General features: G+C 35.1%; 1 protein-coding gene and 1 long non-coding RNA gene across 8 annotated transcripts in view; one reads left to right on the forward strand and one right to left on the reverse strand.

Annotated features, from left to right (window-relative positions):
- COL24A1 (collagen type XXIV alpha 1 chain) overlaps nt 1–15215 on the reverse strand; it is a 412001-nt gene that overhangs the window by 306825 nt on the left and 89961 nt on the right. For all 7 annotated transcript variants that reach the window (XM_019837359.3, XM_045036125.1, XM_019837358.3 and 4 more), the window contains 2 exons: nt 14838–14891; nt 11625–11669 (listed from right to left, as the gene is read on the reverse strand). In XM_019837359.3, the coding sequence (XP_019692918.2) occupies nt 11625–11669; nt 14838–14891 (99 nt within the window). The remainder of the gene's footprint in view (nt 1–11624; nt 11670–14837; nt 14892–15215) is intronic.
- Nucleotides 2617–14046, forward strand: LOC109502432. Its single transcript, XR_002161026.3, has 3 exons — nt 2617–2773; nt 11865–11950; nt 13837–14046. It is a non-coding gene; the product is annotated as an uncharacterized LOC109502432 (long non-coding RNA).

A 15215-nucleotide genomic window follows, 5' to 3' on the forward strand; every position in this document is an offset into this window, starting at 1 on the left:
CTACCCATTAAATGTTTCACTTCATTCTTAATTCTCTAGTCTAGACAGAGATCATTTGTTTTATAATTTTTAGTCCTTTGTACATGTTGACCATTGTGTCATCAATTTCCAAAATAATTCCTATTAAATCTAGACACACTTTCCTGTTTAATGAAATACAGCACTGCTAATACCACAAAAAAAAACACATAATTATATTTGGCTATGTACTGGACATTTTATTTTAAAAAAACATCATGCCAATGTTTTATGTTGTTAAAAATGCCATTGTTTCCTTTTTATCAGTTGTATTTTGCATGGAATTTATCAATTACATGCATGATTTTTTTTTAATCCAGGAGAGGTTCTGTATTCCTTAAATTAGGAACCTAAAAGTTTGCAGCCACAAATCTTCATCATCAAAAACCTATCTTAAAAGACTCATAGTGAAACATGGAACAATAGTGACAAAACACTTTGTCTTTGAACTTAAAATACAAAAGATAGTTTCTACAGTTTCTTTCTCCACTGGAAAGAATTTGTTATAAAATGCAATACTAGATTTTCTCTCATATTTACCTAGTGGAAAATTATAACCATTAATTTAAATCGAATTGTGCTTCCCTAGAAATATATTCACACTGCCAAAGGATTTAATAACCATTTTCCAGGATTATTGTCCATAGGGAAGCTTGAGTTTTTCCCTTTCTTGTCCCATTTGCCAATTTCATCAACATAGTAACTGTCTACTAATGGGCAAGCCAGAGTTGCACTGCTCCTTCTGTGTTGTGTATAATTCTCTTTTTTTTCCATTTTTTCCATTTGCATTGTTTTCATCAGTTATAAAATTTTATTTTATAAAGAATATGACATTCCAGGAAATTCATTTGATTTCTTCAAGTTGTGAAAAATTTTCTTGCTTATTTCCAGTTTGGTCAATATAGTGGACAGACTTTAAGGTGACATCCAATGATTCCAATGCTTTATGTGATACCCACCCTCTGAGTGTGGGTCGGACTATGATTTGCTTACTCTAACCAATAGAGTGCAGCACCGCTGGTGGGATGTCATGGATGTGATTATGTTCTACTTTATAAGACTCCATCTTAGCAGCCGGAACTAAAAACTTCCCTTGTGAGCTTGATAGAGTAAGCAGCTGTGTTGGAGATGCCCACATGGCAGGGAATTGTGAGTGAACTCTAGGAACCGTGGACACTCCATAGGACCTAAGGGTGGCCTATACCCAAGAGCCGGCAAAAATCCAGGGCATTCAATTCCACATCTTTAAAGAAATGAAGTCTTCTCACAACCTGAATGAGGCTGGAAGTGAACTCTCCCCAAGACAAGCCTCCAGATGATCTTGCAGCCAGCTGACGCTTTGATTACAGCCTTGTGACCCTGAGCAGAAGACTGGGTTAAGTAGTACCTGGACTCCCTACCCCAGAGAACTGTGAGGAAATAAATGGGTACTGTTTTAAGCCATCAAGCTTGTGATATTTGTTATGCAGCAATAGAAAGCTAATAAAATTGGTAATTAAATCTTTAAATAGAGAATGTATAAAGTCCAATTTGCAAATTTTACTAAATGGTATTGTTCAATATAAGACTATTTGCATTGTTTCTAGATTTTAAAAACTTAAATAGATCACATCTCTGAAGACTTTCTATGGCTTTTTATTTTCTATTGCAAATTATAATTACTATCAATATTAGTTAAATTAAAATTTTATATTCACTTAACATTTTAAAAATTTAATCTAATTAAATATCTATATTTTAAAAACTTCATTCTAGCATTTCATATTCATCTACTTGCTAATGTAAAGAATTTTTATTATGTTTCATGAAATTTGTGTCTATAGTTATGAAATGCAAATTTAAGAGTAATATGAATTGCTTAATAATTTAAAATATTTCAGTCTTTAAGTGTAGCTGTTGCAAATACTGCACTAACGTTATTACCTCTGAAACCATAAATCGTAACATAAAAAGAAAGAAGAAAACAGAAGTCTGCATTATCAGGAAACAGTACTTCATTATACAGGATTCTATTGCATTCATACTGAAAGGAGAATTAGCTAAGCTAATTAATTCATCTTTCCTTTTTAAAAAAAATTTTTTTTAATGTTTATTTATTTTTGAGAGAGATAGAGCACAAGCAGAGGAGGGGCACAGAGAGAGGGAGACATAGAATCCAAAGCAGGTTCCAGGCTCTGAGCTGTCAGCACACAGCCCAACATGGGGCTCAAACTCACAAACTGTGCGATCACGACCTCAGCTGAAGTCCGGATGCTTAACTGACTGAGCTACCCAGGTGCCCCTCATCTTTCCTTTTACCAAGGTGCTTCGATGGCCGGCTCAAATCCTCTCCACAATCTTGAGCATTTTCTGTCTCTAATTTTGGCAATGGACCACCTATTAATTTCATGGCATTCACACATGAGATTATAGGCCACAGAAATGGAGAAGAATTTCTCTGAGGCCTGAAGACACTAAACAGCTTCAAAGATGGACCACCATGATTCTCACTTCCTGATATTAATGCCTTTGTGTAGTCCCCTCCCATTTGGAATCATGGCTGGCCCACGTGGCCAACAGAATATAGATGTACAGTGTGACTTCTGAGGTTAGGTCATAAAAGGCACTACACATTCCACCTTGCTCTCATGGACCACTTTATTTTGGTGCAAGCCAACAACCATGTCCTGAGGACACTCAAGTTGCCATGTGGAGAGGTCCCTATGGAGAGGAAATGAGATCTTCCAGCAACTAGCACTATGTGGCTGGCCAGCAAGTAAGCCACCTTAAAAGCAGATCCCCCAGCCCCAGTCAAGCCTTCAGATGACAGTAGTCTTGCCCCAAATCTTGACTGTAACCTCATGGGAAACCCTAAGCTAGACCCACTCAAATAAAGCATTCCCAAATTCCCAGTCCACAGAAACTCTGAAAAATAATACATATTTAAATAAATATACATATAATTGTTATTTCAAACCACTAATTTGGAGTAACATGTTATATAGTAATAGATAATACATAGTAACAAGAATGATGGTCTAGGATGATCGGTCATATTGCTCCAATACTAACTGCTGGGTGCTGAGTGACAGAGCCACTCATGTGTTTTGTTTTGTTTTGTTTTTAATACATTTACTTTCTTTGTGATGTACCGGGTCCTCAAAAGTGCAGAGCCCGGATCAAGTTTCTCTCTTGCCTGGGTCTAACAATGGTATTGTTATCAAACATGGTAGTGATCAAACACTAAGAACTATTCTAGACTTAGTATGCTTGCATATATGTTTGGTGTTAATATTTCAGAGTGTAGGTACTATACTTGATAGTATATCTAAAATCTTAAAACAGTGGAAAACTTGTAGCTTACACAATCTAGTAAAATGATTATTTCCCTAGTTCTACAAAGAAATTGGAAAAATACTGCACACAAAATAATTAGGAAAATATGGGAACCAAAATAACCATAAAATACTAATGACTGCATTTATGGAATTTAAAAAAAATATAAGCAATGCAAAATTTTTTTGTTAAAGGCCACAGTTAACTATGAACATACTTTGTTCTTTTCAGAAAACAATGGTTCAGAAACAACATATTCAATCTAAAGTAGAGATAAATAAGAAATATTATAAAGACATATACACTAAACAGACATTACCAACAAAAACAGAAATTCAACTTTTCCCAAGACTAAGCGTTGAAAAGAGAAGATCAAACTAATTTGTCTAGGATTAGAAACAATAAAATAAAACCTGGTAGTTAATTCTACACATTCTACACATGAATAATTATTACCATGAAATCATGATATTTTTAAATCATTCAAAAATAAAGCACAATTACTACAGGAAAAGGCTAGACTGTTACATACTCTGTGAAGATACAGTCTTTCCCCCTTTCTTTTCACCTTCCTTTTTATCACAGGTAGGACAATTTGATCCACATTTCAAGGGTTGACCATGTCTTGTTGGCTAAAACTAATTTTAAACTTTGGTAGGAATTTAAGGAGTTCTAGCCCAATCCTCAGAAATTGAACATCAAGTCAGGCTTATGGTTATCCTAGTGATGATCTGGGCCTCAATTCTCATTCATGTTCCTACTTTGTTCTTTTATTTTCCCCGTTTTTTTTTAAATTTAAATTTTACTTACTTAACATACAGTGCAATATTGGTTTCAGGAGTAGAATTCAGTGATCCATCACTTACATACAATACCCAGTGCTTATCGCAAGTGTCCTCCTTAGCACCCATCGCATATCCAGTCCTTCTCCCACCCACCTCCCACTGTCAACTCTTGTTTTTTTCTCTATCATTAAGAGTCTCTTGTGGTTTTTTTTCCCCTTTCTTCTCTTCCCCCTCTGTCATCTGTTTTGTGGTTCTTTTTTTAAAAGTTTATATATTTATTTTAAGGGGCGCCTGGGTGGCTCAGTCAGTTAAGCATCCAACTTCGACTCAGGTCATGATCTCATAGTCAGTGGGTTTGAACCCCGGGTCAGGCTCTGTGGTGACAGCTCAGAGCCTAGAGCCTGCTTTGGATTCTGTGCCTCCTTCTCTCTCTCTGCCCCCCCCCCCCCCCGCTCACTCTCTGTCTCTCTGTCTCTCTCTCTCAAAAATAAAATTAAGGGGCGCCTGGGTGGCGCAGTCGGTTAAGCGTCCGACTTCAGCCAGGTCACGATCTCGCGGTCCGGGAGTTCGAGCCCCGCGTCAGGCTCTGGGCTGATGGCTCGGAGCCTGGAGCCTGCTTCCGATTCTGTGTCTCCCTCTCTCTCTGCCCTCCCCCGTTCATGCTCTGTCTCTCTCTGTCCCAAAAATAAATAAAAAAAAAAAAACGTTGAAAAAAAATTAAAAAAAAATAAAATTAAAAACATGAAAAAAATTTTTAAGTTTATTTATTTTTGAGACAGAGAGAGAGAGTGCACTCATGCCAGCATGAGTGGGGGAGGGGCAGAGAGAGAAGGAGAGAGAATTCCAAGCAGGCCCTTGCAATCAGCGTGGTGCCCAGTTCAGGGCTCAATGCCATGACCATGAGATCATGACCTGAGCCAAAATCAGTGGTCAGATACCTAACCAACCAACTGGACCACCCAGGAGCCCCATCTGTTTTGTTGTTCTTAAAGATTGGTTATCATCTGTACTCCAGTTGTGGGAATTGCGATCTGCCTTATTCTTGTGTCCACAAAGCACTTTTGGTATACATTATGTTCTATCCCTTGTTCATAAGGACCCCACCTTATTCTTGCCATTTTTCAACATCAAGAACACAGTCCCTGAACCCAAGCCAACTCCCGTGGGCATATTTGCACTCACATTCCTGACTTTGATAACCTACAAGACTGAGTTTTCCCTTATGTTATCTGCACTGAAAATAACTGCCTGCCTGAATTTTCACCTGTTAGTGTTATATCTCTATGAAATCATGCTCTGCCTGGACGTCCCCCAAATTACCAGCTATAGTTCTTTGAGTGTCTCTCTTCTCTGTACCTATCCCAACCTGAATGGTGGGTTTAATTCAAAGTCCTGTCTCTTCCATACATCTTGTCAAGCTATAGTTAGCCAAATATAGTCACTATAGACTACAACCAGTAAGTAAAAATCAGAAAAAAACATTTTTCTTAAAAGCTACAGAATCACTTAAAAATTAATAACAATTTTTCAGAATGCTCTAGCAACAGTAGTACTTTCTCTAGGATCAAATTAACTACAACCTTTTCCTCAGACAAAATACTGTCTCCAAATTCTTGATAAAATGTATGTATCTGAGACACTACTGTGCAATACGTATTTAAGACTATCCTGGGCTAAGGATAGAAACTAATAACAGATGTCTAACAGAAGGATTTTATATTCTGAAATTCTAACACTAGAGTTAGAAGCCAAAATACAGTTTACTTTAAATAGACTCTTCTAACAAGATGATGTATGAGAAAAGAGGAGGAGACAGTTCTTTCTATAGTTAGAAAAGTAAACATCTCTGAAGTCCAGGTAGCTTACGGGTGTTATTTTGTCTACTATTCTAAGACTATGATATTTTGATTTTCATAGGAAGAAAACTAAGTACACTTTTTCTTTGTCAAACTTTAATGTAATATGATTTGATTATTTATAATCTCTTCCAATCAGGCCTGCAAAACTCGTTTGAAAAGTCTCTATATTTTGACAACAATTTTCTAGGCGTTGTTGAGAGTAAATTCCAGCTCCAATTTCATGTTTATCTTCAATCCCGACAAGTCAGTTCTAGCATAAATATTTTAGCTCTGTGGAGTAATGTAAATTTGCATAACCAACTTAGTACGACAAAGAAACTACTGATTAAATCGGTCCGGGAGCCATGTAAAATGCTTCTTTAAAAGCAACTATAGAATTTCCTGATTGTGGTACTACAGAACGAAGTCTGAAAACTTTGAATTAAAAAGGAAGCTGCTTACAACTGGGTAGTACATATAAAATTTGATGTTGACAAATATATATGAAACCTCTCCCTGCCTTCCCTTTTTAACAGTGTTCTTTTTTTCTATTATAAATCAGTGAATAACTGATGCTTTTAAAGAATCTGGCTCATCAGATATGTTCCAAGAAGCTTTTCAAATAGATAGCAAAGCATATAAAATAGAATGGTAGTTCTATGGTATTTAAAAGAGTCTTGACCAATAAAGATCACCTACTACCTTGTAGATTGTGGTACTACCTGTGGAGATCTCTTCCGAAAGAACTTGAGATGAATTCAAGTTATACCCACAGATAGCAAAAAGAATGGATGAATAGCACTTACAGCCCCATAGCTGTCCTCTAACACAACTGACAATAAGGATTTTGATCTAACTTTTTTGATTTGTAATATGTAGGGATTGTAAGAGGAAGGAAAAAGATAAGAGCTATAATATCTCAATAGCCAAAAGTATGAGTACACAAATATTGACTAATATGTAACTAATTACATGAGGCCTTCAAAAATAATTGTAATGATTATTAGTAAGTACCTTTTACTAGGATCTTGAAATGTGTTAATATAACAACTTTTATATACTCTGGTCCTAAAATATACCCAATTTCCAGCAAAATCAGTTTTCATACATTTTCTGGTTGAAAAACCAAAAACACATTGTGTTGTAAATTTCAACTCAATCTATAAATACTGAATAAAGACCACGTTTTACTTGGGGAGAAATTTTCTGGGAAGTAAGATTTAAAATGAGATAACGTTTAACCCAAACACTAAATTTAAAAATAGCAGTATGAAGCTAAATACCAAATAACTCTTGGACAACCAAAATAATATGTTATTTTGAAATGTGTCCATTTTCAATAGCTTTAATATAATATTTATACTATTTAGGAGAAGATATCTCTTACTTGTAAGTCTATCATTTCATTAAAAAAATACAGATGTCGCTAAGGAAGCTGATTCATAATAACTTAATCCCATAGTCAGTGTTTACTCAGGAAAAGAAGTGATGATTTGGCTAGCAGAACAAGCTACAGTAGCAGAATAGCAAGTCTTCTGAGCCTAAGTTCAGTAATGTTACTGTATCACTGAAATATTTTGGACAGGATTTTTACTACTCCTCTATGTTTCTGTGCTATATGTATATAGCATATGATTTCTCTATATAAGAGAGAGATATACATATTAACATTTTGTTAAACTATTTATATCAAACACACAGCTTTGGTATATAAGTTAAAAACTGACTCAGTTGTGCAAAGAAGGTCATGTTAATATTTACAAAGGCCTAAACTTGGATTTTGAAGTTTTCTATGCCTATTTTGACTGTCAAAGTGTTTCATACCATACATAGTACAGAAAGTGAAGTAATTCATTTTATCAGCTTCTGGCCTTAATTTCAGAGACTTTAAAAACCTGTGTAAAATATCCCATAAACGTTATGGAATTATCTAAAAAGGGTTACTAGTTTTCTACAAATTACATTGTAAAATTACTTCAAACTGAATCGTATTCTATGTTTGTAAGACTGCATACTTCTATCTACCTAAAATTTAAGGAAATGAGAAAATTTAACACAGAGAAAGAATAATCAGATTAATTAAAGGGGAGTGATAATTATAATAAAGTACATCTTCTAATATTAATACTAATGGTCATAAATGAAATGACATGGGATCCACATAGCAGTACCCTAACAAAGCGTGAACCCACACTTCTAAATAGCTCTTAAGTCAGCAGAAATTTTGAATTAACAATCCTCGACATATGCATAGCCAAAAGTTTCTTAGATACAGGTACTTTTAGATTTCAGTATTTCTACGACTTCTGTTATATTCTTTCAGACATATAGATTTCTGTCATCGTCTTTATGGTGGTCTGGGATGCTTTAGTTCTGCAGCTGTGTTTGAATATCAACTTCATAAATAACAAATAATATACATAATTTAATCAATTACCAAGAAAAAATGGCCATATTTATATTCCACACACCTAATATTTTCCACACCAGAAAGTGGACACATCATCAAAAGGTATTTTCCTGGGGCGCCTGGGTGGCGCAGTCGGTTAAGCGTCCGACTTCAGCCAGGTCACGATCTCGCGGTCTGTGAGTTCGAGCCCCGCGTCAGGCTCTGGGCTGATGGCTCAGAGCCTGGAGCCTGGTTCCGATTCTGTGTCTCCCTCTCTCTCTGCCCCTCCCCCGTTCATGCTCGCTCTCTCTCTCTCTGTCCCAAAAATAAATAAAAGTTGAAAAAAAATTAAAAAAAAATAATAAATAAAAAAAAAGGTATTTTCCTTTCACTGCTATTAAAACAGTAATAAGTTTTACTTATTCTTCTCATGGAACATTAATAATCTAAATTGAAATAAAGTTTCCCATGATGCATAATATCCCATGCTAATACGTTTGCCCTTATTTAATGTCAAAGCTATTTGAAGATGATTTTACTGGTAATAAACAGAACATAGGGGAGCATTTATACATAAGATACTATTCTAGAACAGTGTCTGAGGTCAGCATTGGCATAATTTGACTTGCGGCTGTAACTGTATCTTAAAGTACTGTGATTTCCTCATAAACATGGCCAAATAATTTAGTGGTAAAACCAAGAAAAAGTACATATAGCATACATGACATATTACAGCACCAGACAGATTTTCTACTATAAACACTGTTTAGGAAAAATGGGATACATATGTTTTTCAAATATAATTTTCCCAAGGATCTAAATCTGTGACAAGGGCATGTGTTTTTAAAGGAATAAAATTTTACAAATTTTATAATGTAAAGAACAGTGAGATCACCCCAGCAATCACTCCATTCATTATTTTTCCACTGTTTTCTTGAACTTCTCTTTTGAATTCAATAGCATCTGTGGGATAATTTTTTAATTCTTTAGAGAGTAAAAAACCAGAAGCTATCTATAAATTTCCACGGATAATTTTATAGTTCATGATAGAGTAGGAAACTAAAAATTACCAATACATTTTCTTTTTTTATTTTATTTTATTTTTTTTTAAAGTTTTTTTTTCAACGTTTATTTATTTTTGGGACAGAGAGAGACAGAGGATGAACGGGGGAGGGGCAGAGAGAGAGGGAGACACAGAATCAGAAACAGGCTCCAGGCTCTGAGCCATCAGCCCAGAGCCTGACGCGGGTCTTGAACTCACGGACCGCGAGATCGTGACCTGGCTGAAGTCGGACGCTTAACCGACTGCGCCACCCAGGCGCCCCTACATTTTCAAGATAAAGTTAATATCCACAGAAATCCAGCCATATTAATGAATGAAGTTGGTAGCTATGTAAGTGGCATATTACAAGGGCTTTGGGAAAATACTCTATTTTCTCAACAATGCCTAAAATTCCACCATTCCAGATTACTTTGTCTTAAACTACACTTAGAATATAATTACTAATGGGTAAGGTAACAGTGGAAGCATTAGAAGTAATTTATATAATAACCATAAATAACTTTATTCATTCTTTCACTAATGTCATACTTTGATAGAAAAAAGGAAAAAATTAAAGATGAAGAATGGAGAAGACAAGAATAAGGAAGATAAATTTCACCTACTGTCAATTTTGAGACAGCCTAAATCTGCAGTTAGATAGATATTTGCACATGATAATTAGAGAGGTATTTCTGTTGGGGTATGTACGAGGACTTAAACAAAAAGAAATAACATTTTGCAGTATAATGGAGTGTAATTAAATGAGATGATATACAGAATATTTATCAGAGTGCTTAAGAACTAAAAATGGTGATGGTAACAATAAATGCTGGAAGATTAGCTTTAAAGTTGAATATAGATGTAAGAAAACAAAATGGCTGGCTTATTTTTAATTTCTTGACAGTTTGGTAAGCTTTTCTTATTAAATTGAATTTTTGTTTTAAGTTTATTCATTTTGAGAGATGGAGCCTGCGCAGGGGAGGGGCAGAGAGAGAGGGAGATACAGAATGTGAAACACGCTCCAGGCTCTGAGCTGTCAGCACAGAGCCCAGCCCGATGTGGGGCTTGAACCTACTAACTGAGGTCACGACCTGAGCTGAAGTTGGATGTTCAACTGACTGAGCCACCCTGGGACCCCAATAAATTGAAATCTTTAAAGTGGAACTTTAAAACAATTTTATCACATTTTGGCCAAATATCATGAAAAAAATTAATCATGTTCTTCTAAGCAGTGTGAGTAGCAGACAGCAGAAATACCTAAGGAGTAAGGAAAAGGATCCTGGGTTTATATTCAGAGAAGCTGAGATAAATTCCTGGTTTTACCACCATTATCTACGTGATGCTGAGCAAGTCTTTGAACATCACTGAGCCTCACTCTCCTCACCTATATAACGGTGACGTTAATACCGATTCTAATCTACCGTCAAGAAATACTGCAAAACTCAAGAATAAAATGCTTTAAAAGGATATGAATATTCTGGTGAGATTTGTTCTCTTTTACAATTATTATCAAGACTTTTTTTATACATACCAAAATTTTAGAAAAGCTGTTATGAAAAACCCAATTTCCTTCCTAATAGACTAGGGAACACAGTGTAGCACAGAAAGTGTTACCCTAACAAATACCTCTGGATAGCAGTAAAACAACACGAGTGAAAAGGAGGTGGCTAGTTAGCTAAACGAACTCAGCCAGGATAACGTAAGGATGCTTCCCTGAATCACAGTCTTCTCCTTTGTTAAATGATGGGGATGTTGGATGATGTCAAAATTTCCTCCCATCTCTGAAATTATTATATCTGGCAAAATTCACTTTCCTTGATTTTTAAAATCTGAAAATATAAGAAGCTGCAGGGAACTAGTTTCTAAACTAATGTCTGAAGCAGGCATTCTTAAAACCTGTAAAATATGAGGGTTGATAGTGATATCATTAGTATTTTAAATTGTTCATGTATTTTCTGTGACATTTAGTTTCTTGGAATAGGGATAAAAGTCTCTTCCACTGATCTATTAAATGGTTAGAAAAGTGTTATATTTCATTATTTTTTAATCTAAATTTTCCTTCATAATCTCAGATATTATTTGATAAACTGTTAAGGTGGCAAAAGTTAAATTCTATTGAATGAGATATATTGTGGATAACAAGAACAACTACATTTATATTTATATAGGTGAGAAATATGCATATAATTAGATTATATCGCTCTGAACGGAACCTCAAAAAATAAAAATTGAATTACCTGTCTTCCCTTAAGACCCTTCTTTCCCCGGATCCCAGGAACACCCTAGAATATACAGATGTCAAAAGTAAACACTTGTTGAATAAATGAATAAGATATTACAGATCTTTTCTTTCTCAAACATCAATTAATGAAGTATCACAAAGAGAAAACTGAATTATTCTCTAAACTGGTATGACATTCAGAAAATCTTCAATATGTTAATTTAATTGAAGTGGCTCTTTTTCTTCTTCATAACAGAATCCTGATTTTATTCTGGAATGCATCCTATCTGTACTTCCAAATGGGATCCTACCATTCCTCCGGTGATAGTTCTTTGTCCAGAGGTAGGCACACAACCACATAAACAGGAAGGTCTTATTTTCCAAAACCTAAGGGACAATTAACCTCCTCTCTGTCTTCCTACCTCTTCGACTGGACATAAATGAAAGCACATTTAGCCCCTGCACTGACAATTCTGCAACTGGGTGGGAAACCTGCCTTAGCATAAAGCCAACATTAGGTGAAGCAAAGTAGAGAGGATGATATCACTGTGCTAAAGATCATATTGTGCCTACATCCCACCTAACCTATAGATTTCTGGTTATGTAAGAAGTAGTAGGGCATAATACTTAAATGCTCAAGCACTGGAGCCAGAACATCTGTGTTCAAATCCTGGCTCTGCTCTTATTACCTGTGCCTTGCATATATACAACGACCCAGTAAATCATTTGCTGTTATCGTTACCATCATTATTAAAAATTTCCTCATTTTAAAGCCAGTTTGAGTTGGGATTTTCTGTAACTTGCATTCTAAAATACCCTCACTTATATAATCACCTTGAGACTTAGACTTACCTATAAGCCTTAGAGACTAAGAAATCTGCCAAAAGCATGTAGCATGGGATTTATAGGTACATAGAGCTAACTTAGAGGATATCATTGGTGGCAGTAATCCATCCACTTTCACTTCAACAGTGTTTGATAAAACTCATCTAATGTCTTCTCAAAAAGCACGGGTGAGCGATAGGACTCATTTCATTAAGACTTTATACATCTTTACATAATATAGTCAAACTTTTTTTTTGAGATAAGGTAATTATTTTTTACAACTTTAGTAGGGCCACTAAATCTCAGCAGGAAACCTAAGGATAGTACAGACAAAATTATATAAACACTTTGTCATATATATACATGCATACACACATTGCTGACTTTCAGGAAGGAATTCTTTATATTTGTTTTTGGAAGGGGTTAACATTATACTCTTTTTTTTCCTGCTCTTCTCTACACTTCTTCTCTACTCTCTTCTCTAAACGTACACATTTTATAACACAATAACAATACCCAGTTAGCTATATCATTCATAGTTTAATGAAAATTTTGAAGTAGCCAAATAATATTAGGACATGGCACCCATGATAGCCATAATATCACAAAATGGTCTTACATTTATGACTTGAGACAGGTCTTAATATTTTCATATAGACTGGTCAAAACTAGTGAGTATGATTACAGGCAGTGTGCCTAATGATGGTCAGTGATAGGATCCTCAAATTCAAGATAATAACATTTTGCAAGGACATATAATTTTGCTTTATTTATTACATCATTAACTAGAAATAAGTTAACAAGAAATAAGAAATAAGTTAACAAGAAATAAGTTTTTGGCCTGTCTAAAGGCCAAGAAAGGATTATATCATGTGCAACAGAGTAATAAAAATGTAAACTGTATATACTCCTTTGGGTGAATGAGAAGCATTCAATTCTTTGCATGACAGATTGGAAACATGAACTCTAAGTCTGCTGTATCACATGACAATCAGGTAGCTTAGTTGTGGGATTACACTGAAGATATTTCTGCAAGTGAAAGAAATGACTTGCATATTCATCAAGGGAAAATCTTCACCTCATCTCACCAAAGAAGAATGAACATTTTGATTGCCACAACAGCACATTTAAATTCTGAATACTTCTTCTCTGTCAGGAAATTCACAAGTCATTACAAGAAAATGTAATATAATTCACTCAAACTGACTGTATGTTTGAAAAAGTCATCTAGCAAGGATTAATTTGGTTTACTTTCATTTGCAAAAACCAGTTTCCAGAAATGAAAACTATGGCCTAACCACAATGCCTACAAATAATAGAGTCAAATGCTAAATTCTGAATATGAACTATATTTTCAAACCTTATGATAATATACTAATATTATTCAATTCTATCTTTTTCAGTGAATACTGACAGTACAAATGAAGTAATGCAAAAGAAATCACTGAACAGTACTGAAAAGTAGACATGATGAAGTTGGAATACCAAAACTCTGTACTTAATTGTTCTAAGATAACAACCATTTTGCAAAGATTCTATCTTTATTCACAAGAGCCTATATTTATGAACAGCTATCTTCCATTATTAAATTAAACAAAAACATATCTTCTGAAGCTGAATTATTGACTATACATTGTATTGTAAAGTACAAGACCTGTCAAGAGTTTGTACTTAAATACTAATGGATTACAAGATACAATTTTCATAAGTAGATATTTTAATATTTCAATTTGCATTTTTAAAAAATTAAATTTAAAAAGCAAACCAGGGACGCCTAGGTGGCTCAGTTGGTTAAGTGTCGACTCTTGATTTTGGCTCAAGTGATGATCTCACAATCATGAGATCCAGTCCCATGATGGGCTCCACAGTGGGCATGGAGCCTGCTTAAGATTCTCTCTCCTTCTACCCCTCTCTCTCTCTTTTTTAATGTTTATTTATTTTTGAGAGAGACAGAGACAGAATGCTAGTGAGTTAGGGGCAGAGAAAGAGGGAGACACAGAATCCGAAGCAGCCTCCAGGCTCTGAGCTGTCAGCACAGAGCCCGACATGGGGCTCAAACTCACAAGCTGTGAGATTATGACCTGAGCCGAAGTCGGATGTGCGACTGACTGAGCCATCCAGGCGCCCCTACCTCTACCCCTCTCTTGCCCCCAACTTGTGCATGTTCTCTGACAAATAGATAAAAACAAATATATCTAACCATATATATTTGTATCACCTTATTTCCTTAAAACAAATTTGGTAAAATTCAAGAGAATCTAATTATATATCTGGCAGGTGGTTTTTCTTAAAAGGTGGTTCGCTTCACACAATAAGATTACCTATCTGATAAGTGTTTATGACCTCTGTTGTCCTATCATAAGCATATCACTTGAGAAATAATATTTGAAGGAAATGGACTTACTCTTTCTCCTTCAGGTCCCAGTTGTCCTACTTCTCCAGGAGAGCCAATAAAACCCTTAAAGTAAGCAAATAATCTTTTCATTTGAATACTTACCCTGTAAGGAATTTCAAATAGAGATAATAAAATTATTCCATAATAGTGTGAAACTATTAGGCTTAACAGAATAAATAACTTCCCTTTGCCTTATCACCTTCCTTCCAGAAGTTACAGATCAATCTTTACATTAAAAAAAAAAAAAAAAGTAGGGAACATAACTTAAGACACAGCGGCCAATGAAAATCAAGACCGAATCCTTTCGTTGAATTTTATAGTGGGCAGAAAAAATATATAATTAACTAAAAATTAAGGCAGAATGGAAGTATCAAAAGATATTAAGTA

The sequence above is a fragment of the Felis catus genome, chromosome C1 (assembly GCF_018350175.1).
Source record: "Felis catus isolate Fca126 chromosome C1, F.catus_Fca126_mat1.0, whole genome shotgun sequence".
Classification (NCBI taxonomy): Eukaryota; Metazoa; Chordata; class Mammalia; order Carnivora; family Felidae; genus Felis; species Felis catus.